Source organism: Chionomys nivalis, chromosome 7 (assembly GCF_950005125.1).
Source record: "Chionomys nivalis chromosome 7, mChiNiv1.1, whole genome shotgun sequence".
Taxonomy (NCBI): Eukaryota; Metazoa; Chordata; class Mammalia; order Rodentia; family Cricetidae; genus Chionomys; species Chionomys nivalis.
The window spans coordinates 10,099,357-10,127,344 of record NC_080092.1 but is presented as its reverse complement, the minus strand read 5'-3'; the positions used below and the strand labels follow the sequence as shown (position 1 = coordinate 10,127,344).

The 27,988-nt window shown below is 50.5% G+C and overlaps 1 protein-coding gene across 2 annotated transcripts; it reads left to right on the top strand.

The window, feature by feature from the left end:
• On the top strand, positions 1-27,949 carry C7H16orf96 (chromosome 7 C16orf96 homolog). Of its 2 annotated transcripts, none has more exons than XM_057775693.1 (16): positions 1-530; positions 7,174-7,278; positions 9,497-9,577; positions 9,734-9,820; positions 9,900-11,316; positions 12,084-12,169; positions 12,477-12,587; positions 14,652-14,726; positions 15,842-16,006; positions 18,270-18,388; positions 18,827-18,889; positions 20,791-20,877; positions 21,876-22,047; positions 22,229-22,322; positions 24,433-24,513; positions 25,155-27,949. In XM_057775693.1, the coding sequence occupies exons 1-16, from the start codon at positions 111-113 to the stop codon at positions 25,364-25,366; spliced, it is 3,375 nt and encodes a 1,124-aa protein (XP_057631676.1). In that variant the 5' UTR covers positions 1-110; the 3' UTR covers positions 25,367-27,949. The 2 variants fall into 2 exon arrangements, with proteins under 2 accessions (XP_057631676.1, XP_057631677.1); XM_057775694.1 differs by lacking the exon at positions 1-530 and adding an exon at positions 719-774.
• Positions 27,950-27,988: the final 39 nt, after the last annotated feature.

Below are 27,988 nucleotides of genomic sequence, written 5' to 3'. Positions count from 1 at the left end.
ACACTGAGCCTCTCGGGACCTGTCCCTGTAGCAATTCAGATAATTGAAGGCCACCACTTGTTCCCAAGGACGCCCAGAAGCCTTGCCACGTCAAGCCATCCCCTGGCAGGATGAGCTTCTCGGTCACGTTCGCTGAGCTGGCCAACATAGCCATACCACAGTGTGGAGTGGTGAACTTCAAGGCCCTTCACCTCCTGATTCAGGGCATCCTGGACCACATCCAAATCGCTGGGCTCAAGAAGGTCCTGTCAGGAGAAGAGGATTTCCTCCAGACCTCACAGGTGGTGCTTATGCCCACGGAGGGGGGTCCCCAGCCCATCCTCAACCCCATGAAGAGGCTCAGCAACGTCTTCGACCATGTGGTGGACCGCATCAACAAGATAGAGAGTCAGATATTCACCATGAAGGGCATGCCCTCTACCACAGAGCTGCTGGAGGCCAGCCACGGGACCAGCCGGCCCGCTGAGGACCTGTGGAACATGATCAAGCTCGTGAAGAGGGTGGAGGGCAATGAGGAAGGCTTAGCGAAGGTAACTCCCTCCCAGAGAAGTGCTCTAGACCACACCTCTGCTCCTAGACATCTTGTCCCTCCCTTCTTTGTGATGGGGGACGTATCCACTGATGGAGAAAGCACGGAGTCAGGCAGAAGCCAAGATCCTTAGTTGGGAGCTGAGGAGAAAAGCCGCACACAGCAGACAACACAATAGAGGATGGATTCCACCATTGCACATGCCCAGAAGGCTGACCGGCAATTTCCAGGAGCCACAGGGCATGGTAACTTGGTGGATATGGGGCTGGATTCTGGAGCTGTGGAGGTGTTTGAACCACTGTCAGAGTGATGGGTGTTGAACTTTACCCCTGGGGTCAGAGCCGCTAGGTTGTTTATTTACATTGGCTAATTTGGGCTGTGACGATGCTCAGTGAGTAAAACGCTTGCTGTGTAAGCATGAGGATGGGTCCAGACCCCGAACCATGAAAAAGACAAACCCAGTAAGACCCAGTAGCCTGTTACAATGCCAGCTCTCGCTTTAAATTCCCTCCCTCTCCTCTCTCTCTCTCTCTCTCCCCCCCCCCCCATCTGTATGTGTTTGTTTGTGTACACATGTGTGAAGGTACCCTTGGAGGAGAGAAGGTGTCAGATTCCCCCAGTGCTGGGAACAGAACTTAGACCTCTGTAAGAACAGTCAGTACAGTTCTTAATCGCTGAGACGTCTTTCTAGGCCCAATTCTAATTCAACTACAATAAGACAGGAGGTAAAGACAGGAAAACTCTCGGCAATCAAGGGCCAGCTGTCCCATCATACAGACCAGTAATGAGACTCTGCCTCAAACAGGTGGTAGGAGAGGTAACGTCTGAGGATGACCTTTGGCCCCCATATGCCCAGTACATGTGCACACAAACACACCATAGAAAACACACAAAGTTTTTTGTTTTTTGGCTTTTTGAGACAAGATTTTTTCTGCATAGCTCTGATTGTCCTGGAACTCTCTCTGAAGACCAGACTGGCCTCGAACTCACAGAGATTCGCCTGGTTCTGCCTCTGGAGTGCTGGGATTAAAAGTGTGTGCCAGCTGGGCAAGGTGACATTTGTGAGGGCCAGGTGTAAGGTGCCAGGATAGGACTGGGAGTGAAGCCATACCGGGCACTGGGAACACTTTTCTTCTATGCTCTGCTGGTCTGTGAGGCCTGATGGCTAGAAAAGCCCAATGCCAGAAAGATGTGCAGAGTAACCGTCACCAATGGGAGGGTTCAGACGCAGGAAGGGCTCTTTCCACCCCCAGTGTGGTCAATGTCACTAGAGCCTCCTCCAGTTTCCTAGCAAGGCTCAGTCAGACGAGAGCCTAGACTGGGCGTCTGCCACGGGGGCTATGGGAGTGAACTCTTCAACGCTGGTGTCTGGAGAGAGGATTAAGGCAACACTATGCCCTGCCTACCATCTCAATGTCCTGTCTCCTGCCTTTCTGGGGCCTCATACTGTCCCATTGCTTTATCTTCCCTGCCCCTTTGCTCCCTGTCCAGGAAAACTGAGTGCTCACTGTGTACCCCGCGAACCCCACTCTGCCTCTGCTGCACCTCTCAGCTTGGCAGCTAACAATGAGGCATGAGTTCATTAGTTCTAGTTTTCAGGTGGAGAAGAGGAGGCACAGGTTAACGGAGCAGATGAGGTCATTGCAGGTCAAGATAGAGCAGCCAGTAAAAGCTGTCAGGGTGAGCAGGCGGGAGGGCACAGGGGTCTGGGGAAGGGAGGGGCTTGATCACTGGGCATAGATGTTTCCTCTTCCCAGGACTGTAGTTGGAATTCACATACACTGGGCCTGAAGATACAGCTCAGTTGATAGAGTCCCTGCCTAGCACGCTGAGGCATGGGTTCTATCCCAGCACCACATAAACCAGGTACGGAGGCAGCGTCCTTGAGTGACGTGGGAAGAGGATCTGGGGTTCAAGGTCATCCTTAGTAAACAGAGTCCACGGTCAGCCTGGGCCATGTGAGTGCCCATTTCAAACCAAAAAGGTTTCTCACTCCCTCGAAATCATACCGTGCCACTGTCTAGGTGCCCAGCCTGTGCTTACCACCATTGCTATCATTCAGAGATTTAGCCTGCACAGGAAAACTGGTGGATACAATCACAGTGAGTCAGGAAGCCCTGGGGCCCTGCAGGAACACAGGGTGTGGGGGGAGGGGAGGGCCTTGAGTGTGTGGAGCGCTGGAAGGAGCAGGAGCCTTATCCAGCCAGCACAGCCAGATCTGACACTGGGCAAAAGATCACAGCAACACAGGAAGGGTGTCAATCATCCTGCAGAAGGAAGGGGTTGCAGAGAGAAGCTGTGAGAGACCGTTTCTATAAAGTCTCTAGAAGAGACGAGTCCAGAGAGTCAGAGAGTGGATTGGTGGCTTCTAGGTAGAAGTGGCCTGAGGAGTGACTGCTAACAGAGAGAGGATTTTCTTTTCAAGGAACAAAATATCCTTAAATTATGCAGAAGGGTAAAAGAGATACATGTGCAGGAAGAGAACAGAGCAGGTGTCCCTGGGCCAGCAGCAGCCTTGTTAGGCGCCAAGACAACACTGCTAGAGATCAGGCTGTCCCTGGTGGCCTGGCCTGGGTGTGGATACAGATGTCAGAAGTGCTAGCCACAGCCTGCCTCTGTGGTCTTTCAGCTCGGTGAATAAAGGCTTCTAGAATCCTCAAGTGCCTGAGTAGCTGAGCAAGGTCACCTGTCCAGCTCTGGAGAGGTCTCGTGGACAGGGTCAGACCTGCCACCGAAACCCTCGGAGGACTGTTTGTACCAAAAAGGAATGTCCCAGTCATTAGAGCAGGCTGCCTAGGACCCAGCCTGATTGAAGTTGTCCAGGGTTACCACAGTGACCCATTGAAAGAGGTTGCCATGGTAGCGGGTGCAAGAACAAGGAGAGCTGCTTAGCTAAGTGTGTGCACACACCAGGCTGTGAGGATGGCAGGCCGGATATCACAGAGATGCTGAGAGTCACCTCCACTGACCCTTCCACCCCCTTTCTTGGGGTTGGTTGGGTTACTGTTCCTCTTTGTAGTTAACCCTTGAAGGGTACAAGGAAAGACGGCTGCTCTCAGTACCCACTCCAGACAGGACAAACGGACCAACACCAGAGGGCTTCTGCTCCACAGTGGCCAAGAGGCCTGGGAGGGTCCAAGGGCTGTGCTTTGGTCAGCACATTTGTCCCACAACAAGTCATTATTAAGCAGAGTTAGACTGCAGGGCTTCTCTACCCCAGTACTGTAGACAATGTGGGTAGGATCATTCTTCGTGGCTTAGCGCTGTCCTGTGCATTGGAGGATGTTGAGTGACACCCATAGACACCAGAAACCAGAGGTACTACCTGCTTATAGCAGCTGAAGACACCCCAGACACAGCAGGTGCCCACTGACCCAAGTGGGGGCTGCTGGATTAGAAAACCTGGGCTTTCTGGGCAATGGTGGTGCACGCCTTTAATCCCAGCACTCAGGAGGCAGAGGTAGGTGGATCTCTGTGAGTTCAAGACCAGTCTGGTCTACAGAGTGAGATCCAGCACAGTAGAGTTACACAAAGAAACCCTGTCTCGAAAAACAAACAAACAATAAAGAAAAAAGGAAGGAAGGTAGCAAGAAAGAAGAAAAGAAAGGGAGAGAAAGAAAGAAAAAGAGAAAAGAAAACCTGGGCTCCAGGCTGGGTGTAGCAGGCCTGTAACTGGAGAACTAGAGAGGCGCGAGGATTACCTCAACTTCAAGGTCAGTTTGGTCAACAGGTCAGGTTCCAGGCCAGCTGTAGCTAGATAGCCAGACCCCAGTCTTAGGAAGAGAGGGAGGAAGGAAAGGAGAGATGAAGGGCGAGGGGGAGGGAGGGAAAGAAAAAAGAAAGAAGAAAACTGATCTTCCATGGCAGCCTCAGCCTTCCTTCCAGACTAACCCAGTCTGATGTCAGCTCAGCCAGCCACGGCACGTACCACCGCCGCCCGTGCACTAGCGCCCTCTAGCAGAATTTCCCCAAATTGCAGGCCCCTCCCTGACACCCTCCGTTTCTCACCTCCAGGAAAAGCTGCAGTTGGTCCCTGTCTGGCTGAAACCTTGGTTTCTTAGACATTCTGGCACCTGACCTTATAGGAGAAAATGAAGAATGGCATTAGCTCTTTGATATTAAGATTGTTCCAGAGGCAGAGGCAGGCAGATCTCTATGAGTTTGAAGCTAACCTGGTCTACAGAGTGAGTTCCAGGACATCTAGGGCTATGTAGAGAAACCCTGCCTAAAAAAAAAAAAAAAAAAAAAAAAAAAAAGAATTGTTCCAAACTCCCTATCCTTTTCCTCCTCCAACCAAAGCACACCTGGTGTATATCATGCAAATTAAAATGACTTCGATTGACTTGGATTGAGGTTATATAGCGCTGCTTACAGGTGTTGGCTTAGAGAAAGGGTCAGGAGCTGTTGTGGGAACAGAGACACTTTGGACTTTGTTGTCACCCTTCCCACAGTGTAGTGAAGTACTGTCGCATTCTCATTGCCATGCCCCGCAGCTCTGGATATGGCTGTGTCAACCTGCGTGTGCTTTGGAGCCCCTTGGTGTACCTCTTAAAGGGACAGGGATTAAAGGCGTGTGCCACCACCGCCGGCTTTTTGTTTTCTGAGACCAGCGCTAGCTAATTTTGAGAGAGTCTTGTGTAGCCCAGGCTGGTCTCTTATTTTTTTTTTAATATTTATTTATTATGTATACAATATTCTGTCTGTATGCCTGAAGGCCAGAAGAGGGCACCAGACCTCTTTACAGATGGTTGTGAGCCACCATGTGGTTGCTGGAAATTGAACTCAGGACCTTTGGAAGAGCAGGCAATGTTCTTAACCACTGAGCCATCTCTCCAGCCCCAGGCTGGTTTCTTATGTAGCTGAGGATGGCCCTTTTGACTCTGCCTCCTGATTTTGAGGATTGTGCCATCTCAGTGTTTTAAGATGGAAGTCTAAGCCACTGCCTTGATATGTTGCTTGTTTAGTGACACCATCGCTGTCAGTCAGCTACAACAAACGCCTCTGTGGGCTCTGCGCCTGCATCCAGCAAGTGTTAATGTGTTTGCTATCGACACACTAGGTCACTGCTTTCAGAGAGTATCTTTTCCTGTTCTTCTATTTCCAACTTATTTATGCCTTTGAGTTTGAACTATGTCTCATGCCTGGAAACTTAGCATCCCTGAGACTGAGGCAAAGGAGTTCAAGCTTCAGGTCAGCCTGGCCTACATAACAAGACCGCATCTCAAAGAAAGGGAGAGGGGAGGCAGTGCTTTTGGGCTGAAAGACAGAAAGGAAGAAGGAAAGAAAGGAAGAAAAAGAAACACAGTCTCTTGGGCTGGTGAGATGCCCCTGTTGGTGATGTATTTGCCAGACAAGCACAAGGATATAAGTTCTACCCCTGGCATCCATGTAAAGAAAGCTAGGCATGGTGTCTGCCTGTAATTCCAGGGCTGGAGATGCAGTCAGGAGGACCTGCTGGCCAGTCAACCTAGAGTGATCAAGGAGCCCACTTCAAAATAAGATGGATGGTAACTGAGGAACCACACCCAGGTTGATCTCTGGCCTACACAGAGATACACCTACATACACAAACACACACACAATAAGTGTCCTTAGACAGCAGGTATCTGAGTCTTCCTTCCTTCCTTCCTTCCTTCCTTCCTTCCTTCCTTCCTTCCTTCCTACCTTCCTTTCTTTTTTCCAAGACAGGGTCTCTCTGTGTACCCCTGGCTGTCCTAGAACTCTGTAGACCAGGCTGATCTTGAGCTCACAAACATCAGTCTGCGTCTCCCTCCTGAATGCTGGGATTAAAAGCGTGTGCTGCCACCACCTGGCTCACTCTCCACCTTTCAGTGCAAAGTTCCATACATTTGCCCTGAGATAGCTGTAGGTACTGGCTTGTACCGTTCCTCTATTTGCTAAGCGTTAGTTCTACATTGGGACATCTATACACAGTATCACTTTTTCCTTCACACCCATCTTAGAGCGGACAAATTAAAACCTATAAAGTCACAGACACAGTCCCAATCATTGTGAGCTGAGCTATGATCACATGCTGGGATCATACATCAAGCATGAGTTCTGTTCCAGAGGTTACCTTGCTAGTACCACCTTCCTCTGTCACCAACCAGCATCAGTCACATCTTTGAAAATGTGAATTCACAGGACTTGGGAGGCAGAGGCAGGAGATTTCTAGGTCAGTATGGGCTGTATAGTAAGTTCCAGGCTAGCCTCCAACAGCCAGTCAGTCAATAGGCAATTTTAAATAAAAATAAATAAATATGAAAATCTAGTTCCATCTCCCCTGCTTCTGACCCTCCAAGGGCTCGTTGCTTGTGCTGTTTCTCTCAAGACCGTTGTGGCAATATGTATCACACACACACACACACAAGCACGCATGCACACACACACACAAGCACACATGCATGCACGCACGCACCCGCACGCACGCACACACATACACCTCTGCACACACGCACACACGCACATACGCACCTGCATGCACTTGAAGCACTGATGTCTTCGTGTTCTTTGCTGATCTGTGGATACATTCATCTTAATTCTTTTGAGAACCAAGAGGATCCCTTAGATGGCTGTCACCGAGAACTTCTGATGTGATTTAGCCTTCACACCGATTCCAGGGTTTCCCCCTTTTCCCTCTTCAGATCATGAAGACTCTGCAGGACCTGCTCACCGATCTCCATTTACTCAAGAACACTGTTGAAACCCTCCAGAAGGACGTGGACCTGATAAAGTACATATTTGAAAAGGTAGCCATCCCTCTACCCTTATCCTCACTTGGCATGCTGGTTAGACCTCCAGGGGCTAGGGCAGTAAGGAAAATTCTAGGCCTGTCCTTAAGGAACATGATCATAAAGGGACGAGAAGGGTTTGACTCTCCCCAGCCATTTTCCTGTCCCCTGTCCTGAACCTCCTGTGGTACCAGCTCATCTTGACTTAGGATAAACAATAGAATTTATTGTTTTACTTCCTTTTTGTTTAAAAAAAATATTTATTTAATATGTATACAGTCTTCTGCCTGCATATATGCTTCAGGCCAGAAGAGGTCACCAGCTTTCACTACAGATGGTAGTGAGCCACCATGTTGTTGTTGAGAATTGACCTCTGGAAGAGCAGTCAATGCTTTTAACCCCTGAGCCACCTCTCCAGCCCTTGTTTTACTTTCTAAAGTGCTTAAACATGGTTTGTTTTTGAATTTTATGTGCACGGGTGTTTTGCCTGCCTGCATGGCTTGTGTACCGCGTGTGTGTCTGGTGCCTGCAAAGGCCAGAAGAGGGTGTCAGATCCCCTAGACCTGAAGATGCAGATGGTTGTCAGCCACCATGTAAGTGCTGGGAGGTTTCAGGTTGTCCAAGAGTTAGCAACTCCAGAACTCAGTGTCACCAACTTTCCTCTCATCGCAAGCACACTCCACGCTAAAAAGCAGGAAGAGCCAGCACAGACACGCAGTTCTTATGTAACCCCATCCACCAGCCTAAACGCAGCCTAGCCAACCACAGAGTAGCACAGAATCCCTGGGGCAAGAGGCAGCAGTCCAGACCGCAGAAGAAATCAAACTGGATTCAGGAACCAGGTCTTCACTTCCAGGCCAGCAAAGTGACCGAGGTGGAGCGACTGACCCCAAACAGTGCGGTTTTAATGTAGCATTTGAGTCTCAGGCTGATCTGGAGCTGGGTCAGGAAGCAGGACCATGAAACACTAGTGTCTTTGTTCGGGTTTCTATTCCTGTGATGAAAGACCATGACCAAAAAACAAGCTGGGGAGGAAAGGGTTTATTAGGCTTACACTTCAGCCTTGCTGTTCATCACCAAAGGAAGGCAAGACAGGAACTCAAGCAGGGCAGGATACTGGAGGCAGGAGCTGATGCAGAGGCCGTGGAGGGGAGCTGCTGCTGACTTGTTCCCTATGACTTGTTCAGTCTGCTTTCTTATAGAACCTAGGAGCAGAACCCAGGGAAGACACCACCCACAATGGCCTGGGCCTTCCCCATTGATCATGAAATGAGAAAATGTCTTACAGCTGGATCTCAAGGAGGCATTTCCTCCTTCCTCTGATGACTCTAGCTCATGTCCAGTTGACACACAAAACCAGACCGGACAACTAGAAAGGACACCTTGGGGCAAGTCTGTCTGAGTGACAATTCCTTCTTGGCCCACCTCTTGCAGTCACTGCTCCACTTTCACCTGCTCTGGAGCAGGTCTCTAGTCGCCTGGCCTCTGGCCCGATAGGTAGTAAAGAGTGACTTAGGGCCTCCCGCTCCACAGCACAGTGTTAAGATTGCGGGCATGTGGCCGGGCGGTGGTGGCGCACGCCTTTAATCCCAGCACTTGGGAGGCAGAGGCAGGCGGATCTCTGTGAGTTCGAGACCAGCCTGGTCTACAGAGCTAGTTCCAGGACAGGCTCCAAAGCCACAGAGAAACCCTGTCTCGAAAAACCAAAAAAAAAAAAAAAAAAAAAAAGGATTGCGGGCATGTCTAGTCACTCTTGGTTTTATGCAGTACAGGGGATAATCCTTGGGTCTCATAGACGCTTGGCAAGTACTTCACCACCTGGGTCACACTGCCAGCTCTCCTCTTCAAGAGTCTTTTGTTTTGTTTTGTTTGCTTCTTTGAGACAGGGCTTTTCTGTGTAGCCCTGACTGTCCTGGAACTCACTCAATAGACAAGGCTGGCTTCGAACTCATAGAGATTGCCTGCCTCTGTCTCCTGAATGCTGGGATTAAAGGTTTGTGCCAGCACTACCCAGCTAAGATTCTTAATGTTCTACTCTTTCAATGTTCTGAAAAGCTCAGAAATTGTTGAAGGTGTTTAGCCCAGCACTTCCCAAACTTTTTTTTTTTAAATCTATGGAACCTTTTTCTTTGCTTGGAATATCCGGTCATTCCAAACTCACTTGCTTAATATGGTGAGAAGCAGCCAGGCTGAGACCAGAACCTGTACCCCAGCCTCAGATTATGGTTCCTGGCAGGTGAACCCAGAAAGAATGGAGCTTGTCTGTGAAGACTTGAAAATACAGAACCGGAAGTTGGGTGCCCTGCAGCGGGAAGTGGTGAGATTCTGTTTCTTGCCCTAGGCTTTCGGGCTGGAATAGTTGTGGGGAACAGCACTGCCTGGAAAGGGTTTCAGGGAGCAAGAACTCATGTTAACAACATCCCCCCCAGCAGCCCAACCCTAGCTCACACTCCCTCTCCACCCCATGGCACAGGTTACCATCCAGAACAAGGTTCGTGCTGTCCCCCAACCTGAGGATATGGTGCTCTGGAGTAGTCTCCATGAGGCCATGTTCACTCCGGTGAGTGGAGGAAGAGGAGGAGGAGGAATGGGACAAGGGGTCATGAAACAGACGGTCAACTCAATCCCTTCCCCTACAGGGACCTCAGATGGAACTGGAACCGTCCAAGACGTGGCAGAGTATGTCCTCTCTTCCAGAACCTACCTTGGGGCCGGCTGAGGACGGCGGCCAGACTGATGTCTCACACCCTACCCACAGTGCCACCCCTTTGCAGACCGTCCTGCATTTTGAAACCACGGGAGTCCTTGAGGAGGATGCCTTCACCCAGGCTGCTGAATTTAGCGCCCCCCAGGGGGTAGAGTATGCTCAGGTCTCCGTGTCTCAGTCTGGATCTATAATTGCACCTGGACAAGTACCAGGGCCTAGTGGGAGACCTGGTCCTGGTTTCATCCCAGCCGCTTGGTCTAGACCTGGACTGGCTCCCCCAGACGCATGGCCCTTACCACCAAGAGGCTGGCCTGGGGCTAATGCTTGGCCTATGTGGAATATGAGTACCTTCCAGCCTAGCCTAGGTCCATTTGTCCCTCTGGGCCAGATGTACAGGGCTCCTTTCCCAGGCATGGAACCTGGACCACCATGGCCTCCTCAGGTGTGGCCACGACACCAGATTCCTGAAGTAGGAGCCCGCCAACTTTCAGATATTGAAGAAAGAGGGGGTGAATCTGAATATGATTACGTCGAAATGTATCATGAAGCGATCCCTAAAGATGGGGCTCCCCAGGATGTTATTCCTGAGGAAGGGGCTCCCCAAGATGGTATTCCCAAGGAAGGGGCTCCCCAGGAGGAGATTGCCAAGGAAGAGGCTCCCCAGGATGGGACTCGCAAGGATAGGGTGCACCATCACAGAGTCACCAAGGGTGGAGCTCCCAAGCACAGAACCCACAAAGATGGGGCCCCCCGTGAGAGAGCCCCAAAAGATGAGGCTTCCCAAGACACAGTTCCCAGGGCCATGGCCACCAAAGATGGATCCCAGAAAGACATGACCCAAGCAGCGCACCCTAAGGGCCCTCCGTCGGCCCTAAAGAAGCTGAAGTCCGCCGTGGCGATAGCTGCAGCAACTGCTGCAGCGTATGCATCAGCAGCAAACACAGCTGCCCGGGCAGCCAAAGCTGCGGTCAAGGCAGTGAAAGATGTTCCTGCAGCCCAAATGGCTTCTTTAGCCTCAGCTGCAGCAGAGGGTGGGCCTTTAGGGGCCTTTGCAGATTTCCTGGGTGCAGGATCTAGCCGTGGAGCCACTAACTTCATGCCCTTCAGTGACGATGAGCTAGAAGACCTTCCTGAAGAGATCATATCATCACTTCTTCACCCCATGGCACCCAGATCAGTCCTGTCCCAGGCCATGGTAACTGCCATGCAAGCTGAGAGCCCTGAGGAGAAGAAGAGGGCTGTCCAGTACTCCATGAGCCACATAGCCCAGATGCCTATCAGGCACGATTCTCTCAAAGAAGAGTTTGCCCATCTGTCGACCAGCCTGCACCAGCGCTTAAATTACCTGGGTAGGCCTGGTCAACCCCGGGGAGGGCAGCAGAGGCTCAGGCCCTCCCTGTAGTCTGGCTCCTTAGGTTTCCTCAACAAGATCTTCATTCAAACTTTAGCCACCTGTCCCTTTGGCTTAAGCACTACTAGCCTCTTAATAATCTACTCTTTTTATAGTAAACACCCCCCCCCCCATTCCCTGAGTGCTGGAATTCCAAGTATACAGCACCATGTTTAGCTTCTTCTTTCTTCTTCTTCTTTTTTTATATTTATTTATTTATTATGTATATAATATTCTGTATACATGTACACCTGCAAGCAAGAAGAGGGCAACAGACCCCATTACAGATGGTTGTGAGTCACCATGTGGTTGCTGGGAATTGAACTCAGGACCTTTGGAAGAACAGGCAATGCTTTAACGGCTGAGCCATCTCTCCATCTCCTCCTCCTCCTTCTCCTCCTCCTCCTCCTTTTCTTTTTCTTCTTTTTGAGAAATAGCCCTGGCTGTCCTGGAACTCACTATGTAGACCAGGCTGGTTTTGAACTCACAGAGATTGACCTGCCTGCCTCTGCTTCCTAAGGGGTGGGATTAAAGGTATGTGCCGCCATGCTTGGTTCATATGTTCTTTTGTGAGTTTTTGTAGAAACTGTATCAGAAAATCTACCATCCTTTTCAAGTCCCCCCAGGCTCACTGTATTTCTTTGGGACACAGCATAGGCGTGGGAGCTCTCACGTCACGTTCCTCCGACATTCCTCTTAGCGGTCGCTCCCTCTTTTTACTTTCAGCTAACATTGGAGGCCCTGCCAAGATTGGCAACACAATGAATGTGCTGGAGGAGAAGATTTGTAACCTCCAGAAATCCAGGCTACAGGTTAGTGCCCTGGGCAGAAGATGGTGGCTTGCCTTGAGTTAGGGACCCGCCTCTTGACTGTCACCCTTCCAATCAAGCTCTGTTGTTGCTGGAAAGGGACCTGCAGAAGTGGGTGGGGTGGCATCAACAGCACCCATGCAGAGTCCATGGGCAGGTGGCTCTGTTGTCCCCCATCAATAAGTGTTTTATGTGCCAGCAGAGGCCAGCCTGGTGTGCACAGGCCTGATATCGCTTCCTGACCTTAGGACCCTCCTATTTTGGCAACATTGGAAGCAGATCCTTGGATGTCACTGTCTCTCCCATTTAGGAAGAAGAACTTGAGAGAGTTTGGGGCCACCAGATTGAGACAATGAAGAGTCACTACATGGTGCTCGACAGGACGGTGGAAAAGCTCCAGATTCGCATAGATGACTTCAAGGTTAGGAGGTCTGAGGACCAACAGGGAGGCAAGGAGAATTCCTCCTTGGGATGATGAGACCGTCCCCAAATGGTTTATAGTGGGGTCCACTAAATGCAAGGGAAACAGATGACATTTTACTCTGCACAATCACCCAGGTACACTTCAATCACCCAGGTGGTGGTGCACACCTTTAATCCCAGCACTCAGGAGGCGGAGGCAGGCGGATCTCAGTGAGTTTGGGGCCAGCTTAGTCTACAGAATGAGTTCTAGGGCACCTAAGTCTATACAGAGAAACCCAGTCTTGAAAAAAACAAAGAAAGGGAAGGAAGGAAGGAAGGAAGGAAGGAAGGAAGGAAGGAAGGAAGGAAGGAAGGAAGGAAGGAAGGAAGGAAGGAAGGAAGGAAAAAAGGAAGGGAGGGAGGGAGGGAAGAGAGAGAGAGAGAGAGAGAGAGAGAGAGAGAGAGAGAGAGAGAAAGAGAAAAAAGAAAAAGAAAAAAGAAATCCCAGGGATCGGAGAAACGGCCCAGCGGTTAAGAACACTGCGACTCTGCAGAGGACCTGGGTTTCATTCCCAGCCCACATGTGACAGCTTAAAATTACCTGTTAACTCCAGTCCCAGGGCGTTCAGTGTGCTCTTCTTGATTCCATGAGCACCAGGCATGTACGTGGTGCCCATACAAACATTTAAGTAAAACATTCATACACATAAATCTTTTCTAAAATCCCCCACACAAAGGGCCTGGACAGTGTGTATCCTTGAGGACCTTTGTAGGACAGATTTAAGGCTTAGTAACATTTGTCAAAGAGATCAGTGTATGCATAAGAGGATTTTTTCCTTTTTCTTTCCTTTTTTTTTTTTTTTTTTTTTTTCTTTTGAGACACTGTTTCCCTGTAGCCTGTAGCTTTGGAACCTGTCCTGGAACTCGCTTTGTAGACCAGGCTGGCCTCAAACTCATGGTTATATGCCTACCTCTGCCTCCTGAGTGCTGGGATTAAAGATGTGTACCACCACCACCTGGCCTTCTTCTATTTTTTTTTTTTTGAAAAAGAGGATTTCTTTTCTTTTTTTTTTTAATAAGAGGATTTCTTGTAGCAATAGTTATGTTCATAACTTTTCCCCTGAACCAGTTCTTCCTCCTGCAGGGTTAAGAATGGAGCTAGGTGTGAGGCAGCAAGCGCTTGCCTAGTGTGCTCAGAACCAAATTCCACTGCTTAGAAACTAGGGCAGAGGGTGAAGAAGGCTCACCACACCCGTGACCTCCATTTACATCCCAGTAGATATAAATGCGAGGCAGGCTGAGAGTGCAGTTCTCATCTGGGCAGCTAAATTGGGAGTTTTTCCGATGGGTGAGGGAGACCAGATGCGAGGAGAGAAGAAGTCCCTTTGGCTTGGGAGGAAAAGTGACTCCAGCCTCTGGGGACCAGGGAGGCACTTCCCAAGCAGGCAAGCTGCTGCTTCTGTCACAGGGAAATTTATTTATTCGTTGTTTGTTTGTTTATTTGTTTTGAGACAGAGTTTCTTTGTGTAACAGCACTTGCTGTCCTGGAACTTGCTCTGTAGACCAGGCTGGCCTTGAACTCACAGAGATCCTCCTGCCTCTGCCTCTTGAGGGCTAGGGTTCAAGATGTGTGCCACCAACGCCTGGTCTTGAGGGGTGTTTATTAAGTGGAGATAGGCCAGCAACAACAGGGGAGTTCATGAAGTTAGGTGATGGGAGTTAAGGTTTCCCCTCTAATCCTTGGGCATGATGTATGGCCTGCTGATGTCAGGATGCTGGGACCCCACTGCAGCTTAGATGAGGTGGACTGGATTAAATGTCCAGGGAACGGCACGGCCAGCACTGCTTTGTGCTTCCTTGGATTGACCTCTGGTGACACGGGAGACTAGGGCTAGTTTGTCCCTAGTCTCTGTGGCTTCTCTTCTGTCCCAGTTGTCTGTAAGCAGGAGCTCTAACCCAGCCATCTGCTCCTTACCCACATGACCTCAGTTCCCTTCCTAGAACGTGGCAAAGTTGGAGGCACAAAATAAATGTGACCCTCAAGGCCACAGCAAAGGCTGACCTGCCTATACTTTGCCCTTAGAGCCTCAAGGATGAAATCCAAAGGCTGGATCAGATTAAAGCCGATAAAACTACGATGGACCAGGAGCTGAGAGAAGTAAGCTGAGGTCCCCTGCCCCCCCCCACTGTTCATCCCCTGCCTCCCACACACTGTTCATCCCCTGCCTCCCACGCCCTGTTCATCCCCTGCCTCCCACGCCCTGTTCATCCCCTGCCTCCCATGCCCTGTTCATCCCCTGCCTCCCACACCCTCCTGCCTCCCACTGTTCATCCCATGCCTCTTATTTGCCAGTCAGAGAATCACCCAGCAAAGGCAGCAGCTAGCATTCCCTCTGCCTCTATTCATTCAGGAAATCTGGGAAACCTCAAAAGTTACCTATCCACTCCTCTTTCCCATGACTGGAGATTAGTGACATTATTATTTTAAAAATCAGCTGGGTAGTGGTGGCGCATGCCTTTAATCTCAGCACTTGGGAGGCAGAGGCAGACGGATCTCAGTGAGTTCGAGGCCAGCCTGGTCTACAAAGTGAGTTCCAGGACAGCCAGGACTGTTTCTCAGAGAGACCCTGTCTCAAAAAAAAAAAAAAAAAAATATATATGTATATATATATATATATATATATATATATATATATATATATATATATATAAAATAACTGGGCAGTAGTGAGTAGTGGTGCACACGTTTAAGGCCAGCACTTGGGAGGCAGAAGCAGGTGTATCTCAGAGTTCGAGGGCAGCCTGATCTACATAGTGAGTTCCAGGACAGCCAGGGCTACTAGAGAGACCGTGTCTCAAAAAAACAAAATAAGACAAAGAAGCAGGCATCAGGTCTTGGATGGATGCCCCTCAGTTGGCTGAGTGCCTTCCTAGTGTGCATGAAGCCCTAGGGTCAGTCCTCAGCACAGCACAGTGGTGTGAATCCATAACCTCACCACTGGAAGCAGAAGGCTCAGAAATTCAAGGTCATCTTGACCATGGGATACAAGACCAGCCTGTATCCCATGGTGTACATGGGACTGTGTTTAAAAAATAGACATAAAATAAAAATCACAGTCAACTTTCCTGTTTGGCTCAGATCCCACAGCTATGTTTGAGCCAGTGTAGACACCACCACTGAACTTAAGCCAAGGTTACACATTCATGGTCTTCAACTAGAAAAGCTGGCCCCAGAGATCAGGGGTCTTGCTGACCTGAACCCCCTCTGCCTAGAAAGCTGACAGGGATGCCCTGGCAAGCAAGGCAAACCGGGTGGACCTGGAGGTAACGGCGATGGAGCTGAACGAGATGATTCAGAGCATGCTCTTGAAGATCACGACCTATGAGGGGGATTGGAAGAAGTCACTGAAGCACCTCAGGAAGGACCTGAACACTAAGGTGAGCTACGCAAGAACTTGCCCCAGAGCTTAACAGCCTCAAGGAGCAAATGCTGATGTTTTTTTTTTTGTTTTTGTTTTTTTTTTTTGGTTTTTTCGAGACAGGGTTTCTCTGTGGTTTTGGAGCCTGTCCTGGAACTAGCTCTTGTATTCCAGGCTGGTCTCGAACTCACAGAAATCTGCCTGCCTCTACCTCCTGAGTGCTGGGATTAAAGGCGTGCGCCACCACCGCCAGGCTAATGCTGATGGTTTTTAAAGACCTTGGAAGCAGCTTACTAGGTGGCTCGGGACCTATGACTTCCCAAGTCAGAGTGAGGTATGCCATTCCCATTGTACCGCCTGAACGAGCCAGGTGAAGCCACTGTTGTCAGAATGCTTCAGTGTCTCATACACCGACTCCTTGGGGCCACTTAAGGGCCTCATAACATGCCGGGCGGTGGTGGCGCACACCTTTAATCCCAGCACTTGGGAGGCAGAGGCAGGCGGATCTCTGGGAGTTCGAGACCAGCCTGGTCTACAAGAGCTAGTTCCAGGACAGGCTCCAAAACCACAGAGAAACCCTGTCTCGAAAAACCAAAAAAAAAAAAAAAAAAAAAAAAAAAAAAAAAAGGGCCTCATAACATGGCAGCCACTCCCCCATTGCACACACCAAGTGACCCAAGGCAACAAAAAGAATGTGCAATGAAACTCCCACCATTTCCACGTCACCCTGTTCAGAGCAAGAGGAAATAGCTGCAGTGGAATGAGTCCCAGCCGTATCTCAGCCATGTTGGAGGCTGACTTCCAGAACTCTCGGGGCGGTGCAAGCACCCCAACTAACAGGTTGGGGTGAGGAGGTTTCCTGCAGAAAGGACCATGCCTGTCATTTGTTCATCTGTCAGTGACTGCCCCGGCGTGCCACGCCTGGGGAATGCAGACGGGCAGTCCCAGGGCGCTCCATGGCTCTCTTAACTGGGTGGCTCTTGGTTTGTGTCTCGAACAGGCTTCAGCTTTCCTTCTGTAAGCTGGAGATTGATCCATACATCATTCATGCTCCTTGCTGGGTGAGCAGTGAGCCAAGCTGATGGCACCGTCTTTGCAGAGACAAATTCCTCAAAGAAAGGACACAAATCACTGCAAAGCCACAACGCCATAGCATTCTGCAGCACAGCTGGCCTGTGTTTCTCTTGCTTCAGTGGGACGGAATGAATCTAAAGCTGGACTGACAATGTGACTCGAGTAGGAATTAACACATAACTCACTGTTCCCAGGGATGGGGGTGGTGTGGTGCACAGCTGGAATCCGAGCACGCAGGAGGTCCACAAGTTCAAGTCCAGCTTGGGCTACAGTGAGTCTGGAGGTCAGCCAAGGTAATCTCTAGCAAGACCCTATTTTATAGGGAAAAAGAAAAGGGATCCAGACAGACAAATCCTGAGGACAGAGAGCAGGTTGTTGGTTGCCAGGGGCTGGGGATTTGGAAGGAAATAGGGGTAAATGGAAATGTTTTTTTTTGGGGGGGGGGAGTGATGTAGATGTTCTAAAATAGATTATGAAGTCAGGTGTGGAGGTGTAAGGCTGCCATTTCGGCTCTTCTGATGCTAAGGCGGGAAGACTGTGACTTCCAGGCCAGACTCAGCTACATGGTGAGGTACTGGCTCAAATAATTAAATAAATAAATGAAAAATTGCCAGGCGATGGTGGCACATGCCAGTTTGAGGCCAGCCTGGTCTATAGAGCAAGTTTCAGGATGGCCAGGGCTACACAGAAAAACCATGTCTCAAAAAACAAACATAAATGAATAAGTTTGCTGGGCACAGTGGTGCATGCCTTTAATCCCTTTAATCCCAGACAGAGGCAGATGGATCTGTGAGTTCGAGTTCCAGGACAGTCAGGGCTCTGTGGAGAGACCCTGTCTCAAAAGAAAATTTAAAGTAATAATAATAAATTTGATTGTGATGGTTACATAACTTTATGAGTACACTAAAACAATTGTCCACTTTATATGCAAACCCTCCATAAATATTCGTGACCCACGTCAGGATACAGGGTTCACTGGAGAAACATTTTTCCAGCCTCTGGCCACACAGGAGCTGGTGGCATTTCTCGTAATGGCTACTTGGAGTCTTATTTGCAAGTCCCCTATGCCAACAGCGCCCGCAAAGGCGTGAACTGAATGGTTCTCCCTTTCCTGGGTCTTGAGCTGCTTTATCTCATTCTTTGTGGGACTCTGCAGGTTGTTGGGGTCAGCTAACTGGCGGGACTTCTTTCTTCCCTGTGACTGGCAGCTAGTCCACAGTGACCTCAATAGCCTGAAGAAGGACATAGAGGAGGTCTGGAAGATCGTTCGGAAGCTCCTGATAGAAGGCCTGCGATTCGATCCCGACAGTGCCGCAGGCTTTAAGAAGTGAGGGTGCTTATACTGGTATTCTGGCCGAGAGACGGATGCCTAGAATTCTAGACCGTGGCCATGGGGAGGGGTCAGGGAGGGTGTGACATAGTAGAGAGCATCAATCAAATGAGGAAACCAAGGCTCAGAGAGGGAAGGGAAAGCAGGATAGACCCACCGAATAGACAGGTCTAACTAGAGCCTGAGTCAGGGTCTGTGACCCCGCCCCCGGACAGAGAGCCTTGCCATCAAGTGCCCGTATGTCCCTTCTCTAAAGGTGGCTTCACTAGTGCAGGAACTGATGTTGTGATTCCTGGGCCTGCATGAGGTGGGAAACCACAGCGCTCTGTCCTGGGGCCTCAGGCACTGACAGAGGGATTTGGGGGACCTTCAGTTCACCCCACCCCAAGCCCTGGAACCTGCTAATACTTGACTACTGACCTCCTTGTCCTCCAGGAAACTGTTCGAGCGGGTGAAGTGCATCTCCTGTGACCGGCCAGTAGAGATGATGACCGGCCCGTGAGTACCACCACCAGGGGGCGCTCTCCTAGTGTCTTCACCTATTCGCATCATGACTCCGCTCTACAGGGCTCAAGCAAAGGCACACACATATCCTTCCACACCATTCTATAGCTACCATAGACTGTCCTCCTTAGTGGTTCCCTCGAAGGGGGAGTAGATCTCTCTCACCTTTACCACTCCGAGTTAGAAACACGAAAAAGAAAAGGATAGAAGGATCGCTGAGGGAAAGCAGGGATTTGTTATTTCAGACTTCGTTAATCTTTGTGGAGACAGAGTCTTGCTATGTAGTCCAGGCTGGCCTCAGAACTTGCAGTCCTCCTGTGTCATCGTCCCAGTGATGGGATTTCGGGTGCACATCTTTAGTTCCAGCTTCTTGCCCTTACTTTGTTATCATTGTAAATGGCGTGGTCCCATGGCCTGCAATTCTGCAGTTGTTGCCTCTCGTCAATTCCAGCGCACTGCTTAATCCCCCAAAGGCATCCATCCCCTGTCCCATTGGCAGTTACTTCTCATTGCCACCTCCCTGTAGCCCAGGAAGCCACTGGATTTGTCTTTTCCAGATGTTTTCTGTAGATGGGACTGTACAATATGTGACCTTTGGTGTCTGGCTTCCTGACTGGGCTTAATGAGATTCCTCCACATTGTAGAGGAAAGCAATGCTTCACTCTTTCTTACAACTGAGTGTAGTTGTAGGGGCAGAAAGCCCTTTGTGTATCCATTCGTCAGCCTGTGGGCATTTGGGATGTCTCTAAGCTGGTGTGACTAGGTGACTAGTGAACATGGGTGTGTGTTTGAGTGCCAGTTCTCCAAGGCTGGGAGATACACTGGGTCACATAGTGACTCTGTATGCTCCAGATGGTAGTCTGTCCCGGGCTGCTGATCTCTATGATCACGACCGTGCACATGTGCTAAGGATTAATGTGAACAAGAATCTGGGTGGTAAATCTTATCTGAATTTTGTTAGCCACTGGCTACTATACTGAATGGCATGGCTGTGGAAGAATATTAACGACTTGAAAAAATGATAAAGGAAATCAGATCATATGCATGTGATTTTCCCGCTTTCTTTAAAGAAATTACACAAACATGGACATAATATTGGGAGGATATGAATGTCAGAGTCTGTCCCTGTTAGGGAGCTTGCTTCTTTGTGCCTTCCTTTACTTTATAACATGCAGATCAGTATGCCTCACTGCACGTTTCTATGCAGCGTACCGTCTACACGGGAACAAACATGTCTGCATGTGTGTGACCGTTGCGCAGAGGGAGTGGTGGAGTGGGCCCAGCTCCCTGGAAGGCTGTTTTAGATAATGGACATACATAACCTTAGCCACTTGAAGGGAGCTCCCACAGTTGGTGTGTCCGTGATGTGCAGACCCCACGTGTGCCTGAGTCCTTTGCCATGGCCCTTCCAAGCAGTGTGTTCCCTCCTTGTGCCCATAGCTCCTGGCAAACCCCTATCTGTAACAAATCTCTAGGATTTCCCTCCTTTGGTTTTTGACTACTCCTTATTTATTTCTTTACTTATTACTGGAGAAAGGCACACACACACACACACACACACACACACACACACACACACACTAGTCCAAGGTAGCCTTAGCCTTGAATGAAGTATGTACTAATAGTACAGGCTGACTTTGAACTTTCTATCCTCCTGCCTCAGACTGCCAAGTGTTGGGACTACAAGTGTGCATCACCAGCTCTGGCTTGGTTTTCACTTTAGATTCTGAACGGTGTTTGTATCTTCCCCCAACTGTCAGCTGCAAGCTTTGGACTTGGGCTTCAGGCTGTGAGCTGCCTGAAAGTCCTAGGCTTCCTCTCTCCAGGCCTGGGAGCCCGGAGCCCTCTGCTGGGCATTGCACCTCCCACAGCCCTGGTCCCCTCTGCCTCCACAGACAGCTCATCACCATCCGCCGTGGGCTGTCACAAGTGAGGCCAGCCAGTGCCAACAGCTTCGAGTATCTGCAACGGCAGCTGATAAGGTGAGGGCCACGTCCACCCCCATTCCCAGGGAGGCCCAAGACCCCTGCCAACAGACTTTCCTTCAATGCAAGAGCCAAAGAGGGCCCGGGATGCCCATCTGGGGTTGTGGTGTGGCTGATAAGTACACAGAGGGCAGGGGAGGAGAGGAGCCAACATTTGCATTTGGCATCTGCTGTGGGCTGGAACTCAGGAGGGTCTTGTAACAGAGGCATATTGTGCTAGCTACTCAGGAGACGGAGATAAAGGATCTTAAGGTCTTCCTAGGCTACAGAGTGAAACCTTGCCTCAAAAGAAACAGAACAAGGCCGAGGATATAGCTCAGCGACAATTTGTCTAGCATGCACAGGCTGACCGAATAGGGAGAGTGTGGTGATGGGCAGGCTCCTTGTTAGGTCTTTATAATCCTTGGAATATAGTATTAACTAACGTGCTTGTTTCCTGGTGGGTAATTGAGGATCCTCTGGAAGCCCTTGCTGAGGTATTGTTGGGTCATATGGCTTCCTTTGGAAATGTACTCCAATTTCACCCCACTTGATAGCTGAGACAATGTGACCTGCCCACAACCACACCACAGCTAGAAGAGTGACTGGGGGCCTTACCTGCCATCATTTTCCTCCCTCAACCTAGCTGGCTACCTGGACCTCCTCTTCATTTCCCTCATTCTCAGGTTCCAGGGGGTCCCTCCAGGGCCCAGTCTGTGTGAGCTTCTGGCCAGGGGTGAGCCAGGGGTCGGGGAATGAACAGCTGAGCATTAACCACTGCAAGGGAAGGATGAATGACGTGTGGCTCACCTAAACCCCTGTCTGCTGACTGGAGCCCAGGCTCCAGGTGTGGTTGGTTAGAGAAGGGAGTATGGGCGATTTCCCTCCTAGAATTGTCCATTTCTGTATTTACTCACCAAGCTCCAGGCCTGCTGTACCACCCAACTTCTTTGGGGCCTGTGCAGGGCTCCTCTGTGAGGGTTCACCATGTGGCTGCTGACCTCTGCCCTGTCCAGGGAACAACAGCACCAGCTGCATTTCCACAACTTTGGAGTCCATGAGGAGGGTCTAGGCCCCCAGAAGGACTGGGGTGATGGACCCCGAAATGGGACCATCTTCAAGCACAAACCAAATGACCTGTCAACAGTCTACCCTTACGGGGACCCTGAGATAATGGACTATGACACGGTGAGTCTGGCTCTGCCCTCCTTTCACAGAGGCTGGATGCCTGCATACCCAACCCCAAGTGTGGGATGAAGCCCTGAGCTGAGGGCACCTTGAGGCCATGTCCTGGCTCTGGGTGTCTGTGTGCATCAAGAGAAAGGGGTAGCAATGGAGTCCCTGACTTGGGACCTGGGCCATTCCACAGGCTGAGGTGGACATCCTGGGAGTGGATGGGGTCCTGTACAAAGGCCGAATGAACACCCAGTTTGGGACTCGGACTGGGGAGAAGGACCTGGCAGGTGAGGAGCATGGGTGTTTCCTGGGATTCCTACCCTGAGGTCTGGTTCTGCTGGCCAGGACGGGGGAATGCAGGTGGACTCAGGGCTGGTGCTGCCCCTGGCTGAGGAGCCCTCACAGTCACTTCCAAGAGTAGAGTCCTCATTGTGTGCTTGGTATCTCACCAGGTGGGTGGGTGGGCCTAAAAGCACGAAACAGAAGGGAAGAATCCCTAGTGACAGACAGAGATAAACAACTAAACTGAACCAGCCATCCATGGTGGCACACACCTTTTGGTTTTTGTTCATTTGTTTTATTTTGTTTTGAGTCAGGATTTCTTTGTGTAACCCTGGCTGTCCTGAAACTCACTCTGTAGACCAGGCTGGCCTCGCAGGTGGGTCTCTGAATTCAAGGCCAGCCTGGTCTACAGATGATGTTCCAGAACAGTCAGAGCTACGGAAACAAAGCAAAATAAACAAAAATGCCCCAACTGACCTTTTCAAAATGCACAAAAGTTGGGGTCTCTTGGGATAAAAGGTATATTGCTCTGTGACAGAGTTCATAAATGCAAGGGCCTGGGTTCTTTTACTGGTACTGGAAAAGAAATGAATAGCTGAGCTGAAGGCCCAGCCACAGGGCAGCTGGACACCGGCAAAAGGCTGGCCTAGGGAGGGATGCCGCGCTGGTGTGGAGGGCTGTGCCAGGCAAAGCTGGTCCATGGGGGAGCGATTAGACAGCATCCTGAACACTTCTGAAGAAGATACAGGAGTGAGTTAGCAGAGGAGAGGGAGGAGTGTGGTCTGTGTGGAGCAAGAGCAGATTCAAGGCCCTGTGGTAGACTGGGTAGAACTGCGGGAGGGTGAGTCTACCTGGAGCATAGAAACTAGGTAAGGGTAAACAACCATGGCCAGACCCAGACCAAGGAGCCCAGGGTCAGAGCAGCGAACGACCCCAATCTTTGTGCATTTTGAATCGGTTGCTGTGGTTATTCTGGTGTCTAGGACCCCAAAATTCTTAGTTTCCTCACTGGGTGTGTAATAAAATAATACAAAAACGGAGCTTCTCTGTACACGCATGGGGATGTCTTCCTCTGGGAACGATATGTCTAAAGCTTACCCCTGCCCAAGAACTGCAGCGCTTACATCAGGAGTTATACAGGATCCCAGGGCATCTAACCCACAGGAATTCCACGGGCTGCCTATGGACCAGAGCACGGAGCCTGACATGCACTAGGCTGAGGCCACACCTCCAGCAGCTGTCAGAGCTCACCCTGAAACCCCAGGGCCCCAGAGCCACAGGACAGTTTACCCATATCTGACATCCTAAGTCACAGTATAGTAGAGCTGTACTCAGAGCTGTCCGAAGTCTCTTCAGGCCCCGGCCAGCTCCTGGGGCAGCTGGCACCTCTTTGCAGGGGCCTGATCACTCCAGCTGCCATGGTGGCTACTGCCGCCTCCTTCTCCTCCGGTTCCTTCTCTTCTGACTCTCATGAAGACGCTTATCACTGGACTTCAGGCTTAGTGTAATCTAGGACCATCCATTTCAAGACCTGAAATCACACCTGCAAAGATCTTTTGCTCCAGTAAGGTCACATCTGTAAGTTCCACGGAAAATACCGTTTAGGAGTCCACCATGCAGCTCCAAAGGGCAGAACAGCATCTCCCCTGCCCTTTGCCCAGGCAGGATGTGACTTGCTCAGCAACCCCAATGCAGATCTGCTGGGAGGGGACTCAGCTGGGCCTCAGGGATCACTGAAGCATGACTGCAGGGGTTATTGTTTGATGAATACCACCTAGGCCAGGGCCTCCAGAATCCTTACCTATAACAACCAGGTGAGGCATTTCACAAACACACAAGGGAGGTCCTCCGGGTGTGGAGCAGTCTCAGGAGAGGAGACTAGACCAGCGGGGAGACAATCCATCTCCATCGCTGAAGCCCTCGACAGGGGTTGAGGGGGGCGCTTTTCTCTCAGCAGGTAGTGTATTCCCAAGAACCACAGAATAAAGCGGAACTTGAATTGTGAGGAGCTCAACAGTTTTACCTCGCTTGGATCTCACCAGAGTGAACAGTCTGGCCTGATGCAGGAGCCAGAACTCTGGATGGGTCCCAGCTAGTCACATCTTTTCTCCTCAGCTGTGAAGGTTTCCTATCCTTCAGTTCAAAACCTGAGCGATCGTGTGCGCCCCGGATCCTTACTTTCTCCGGGCTACCCCCGTGAGTACCTGACCCCCCTGGGGTTCTGGCAGATCTCCAGCTTCTCCTGGTCCTTCCCCCGCCCCTCTCCACTCACCTCTCCAGCTCTGGCCTGCTCATCCACATCCTGGCAGCCATTTGCTCTCTGGCCACTAGCGGTTCTGGCCGTCTACACTCCCCTCAGGGGAGTTTCTTGCTCGGTTCTTGTCCCCAGAGGGCGCTCCCCCCATCTGCAGACGGGGGGACAAAGGAGGCCATTTACAGCCCTGGGCTTCTTGTCTGAGAGAACTGGGCCCTTGAGCTTCCCTGGTTCCTGTCTCTGGACCTCCAGAGGACCTTCACAGAGCACTTCCTCCTGTCTGCCTCCTGCTGTTTGTCCTTTCCAAAGACCACGTGGTTGAGGCTCAGTCAGTCCCGACACCTGAGCCCCAGCTCCAAGCCCCTACCCCCAGGTGCACCATTCTATTCTAGTGTCCATTTTTGGAGTCATGTGTCTTAGTCACCCTTGGAAGTGCAGAACCAGGACCAGAGGAGGTGCAGTGGACAGCCTGGCCATGGGTTACAATGCATCTCCAGTCTGTTCCCTGGGGGGAGAACTCCATCAGGCCAGCGGCTTCCGGAAATGCTAAACGCAGCATGTGTTTCTCCTGCTTCGTCTCCAGCCTTAGGCCCCCGCACCAGTATCAGCTCTGGTACCACTCTACATTCTGCCACAACGGTGGCTCGGCCGCCATCCCTGCCACCAGTGCCACAGCTACCGCCACTGATCCCAAGGGACCAGCAGGAGGCCCCTGGACCCACAAGGCACTTGAAATCTCTGCGGCTGGAGTCCCTAGCCAGCACCCAGATTGCAGAGGAGCACACCCAGCTGTGAGACACAAGCCTGTGACCCAACTACCATGGGGTCCCCTTCACTCTAAGGAAGAGACCTGGGGCCCTGGATCAGACCCAGGAAAGGGTTGCAGGGACCCTGGATATAGAGGGAAGGGTCTGCATAGGGGACCCACATAGACTCAGCGTTTAACTATGTACCTAAAACACAAACCACACAATCCTTGGCCAACATTTTCATGAATAACACAGCTTTTGAGTGAAGGTTTTCATAGAGTCAACTGAATTTCTTAAGCACTTCCCTCTACAGTACAAAGTGGTCTTAAAACAACCCCTTTGGGTCGGCAGAGTGCTTGCCTAGCATGCACCACCGAGTTTGATACCTCTAGAGAAGCTGGTATGGTGGTATACACTGGCAATACCAGCACTTCAGATGGAATGGCAAGAGGACCTGGCCAAGGCCACTCTCAGCTACACAGTGAGTTCATGGACAGCCTGAGATATAAGAGACCCTGTGTCAAACAACAAAAACAAAAATCCCTCTCCTTGGCATTCTGCTAAGATGTCGTCAGGATTGGCTTCTGCCTCCTTGAATCTTCTGTAGAAGCCAATAGTTCCCATGGGAAGCAAATTTCACCATTCACTATTTTTTATTTCCTGTGACCATTATCATGGCTCTTACTTGTGTGGGAGAGGCTATAAGGTGGTGTGTGTGTGGTGCAGGGGTTGGGGGGTGTTGCCCCTGTGTGTGTGCTGAGGTCAGAGGAAGATGCTGAATGTCCTGCTCTTTTTTTAAAAGATTTATTTATTATGTATACAACATTCTGCCTCCATGTATGCCCACACGCCAGAAGAGGGCGCCAGATGGTTGTGAGCCACCATCTGGTTGCTTGGAATTGAACTCAGGACCTCTGGAAGAGCAGCCAGTGCTTGTAATCACTGAGCCATCTATCGAGCCCCGTCCTGCTCCATCTTACTCCCTTGAGACAGAGTCTCTCACTGAACATGGAGCTAGGCTGGTGGCCAGCAAGTCAGTGACCCTCTATCTCTATCCCCACCCTCCACGGCTGGGGTTATAGATATGTGCAAGGCCACACCCAGCTTTTTACATGGGCTCTAGGGATTTGAACTCAGGTCCTCATGCTGATGCAGCAAGCACTCTTGTTGAGCATCTCTTTGATCTGTTTATTTTTGAGACAGGGTCTCATGTATCCTGGGCCGGCTTTGCCTTCACTCTGTAGCTGAGGATGACCTTGGTCTTATGAGCAGCTACCACCTGAGTGTTGGATTACAGGAATGTGCTGCTTCCCAGTTTCTGCAGTACTGGGGATCAAACCAAGGACTTTGGCATGTTCTCTAGCAACTGAGCTACATCTCCAGCCCTTGAATTAATTAACTATTTACTTTTTTTTTTTTTTTTGAGACAGGGTTTCTCTTGTAGCCCATGCCCGGCTCACTTATATTTATGTTTTAACTAATCCACAGAGACTGGAATACCACCCTTGGAGTAGTCCAGGACTGTGAAGTACCTTCCAAGTACTGTAAACCTATTCTGAGCCTAGCAGGTTCACAGCCCATGTACTTGGTGGAAGAACAGCACACCCTGAGGTCCCATCTTCCTGTGGCAATAGTGACGAGTCTTGGGGCATAAAGTGTAGGGTGCAAGTGCAGCCAGACACACACACACACACCCCGCCTCAAACTGGGTTATTCCTTCTACCATTCCTCTCTCCTCAGGCCCTATCCTTTCTCTGTTCTACTGCTGAGAGTTCCACCTCACTTCACAGAGGCAGACAACTTTCCTGAACACATGGGGGGGGGCTCCTCCCCTATAGGGCACCAGCCGGTGGGTTGAGTGGGGGACTGGGACAAGCTGGGAGGGGGCATTTTCCAGGAGAGCTGGGGGAGGGGACCTGGAAAGGAGAGCTCCAAATGCTGCCTAGGGCTGGTGTGCTGGAAGAAACCCTTGGTTTAGGAGGCCACTGGTATGTGGGGGTGTTGTGTGCTTGTCTGTTTCCAATGCTCCCTGAGGCCTCTGGTCAATTCCAGTTTGTGGCCCGAGGTCACCCATAGCCAACTCCCCTTTTCTTTTTGGAAAGATGTCCAAATGAGGCTGGGGAGTCCTAACCTAGGTAACCCACTTATCTATTCCTCCCTGGAGACTCCACTCCTATGACATAGATAGGTATTTTGGCCATTTTCTGCCCAGAATAAAATCTTACCCTACCAAGCAGTGGTGGTGGTGGCCTTTAATCCCAGCATTTGGGAGGCAGAGGCAAGCAGATCTCTGAGTTTGAGACAGCCTGGTCTACAGAGTGAGTTCCAGGACAGCCAAGGCTACACAGAGAAAGCCTGTCTCAAAAAAAAAAAAAAAGAAAGAAAGAAAAAAAGAAAGATTGGGAGGGGGAGAAAGACAGACTTAATCCTTTCAGCTGGTAGATGTGGAACTAGGTCTGGAGCCCTCTGTAGTCAGCAGCCTTGTCCATTTTCCTCATGGGTGGGCCTTGCTGGCCCCTCTTCTGGCCACTGAGGCTAGCCTTCAGTGTCTCTATCCAGAATACTCGAGATCTGCAGAGACTCAAGCTGTTGAGCACCATGGCAGCACATCCCCTGAGCTGCTTCAACCGTGCGGTGGACATGTCATGTGGCTCACAGACTCAGGGTT

Bases quoted from the DNA above. Each gene is read 5' to 3' on its own strand.
- C7H16orf96 (XM_057775693.1), top strand. From the start codon at position 111: ATGAGCTTCTCGGTCACGTTCGCTGAGCTGGCCAACATAGCCATACCA. The intron at 14,727-15,841 runs GTAAGCTGAGGT...CCCTCTGCCTAG, and splicing joins TGGACCAGGAGCTGAGAGAA to AAAGCTGACAGGGATGCCCT. The intron at 22,323-24,432 runs GTGAGGAGCATG...TTTTCTCCTCAG, and splicing joins TGGGGAGAAGGACCTGGCAG to CTGTGAAGGTTTCCTATCCT.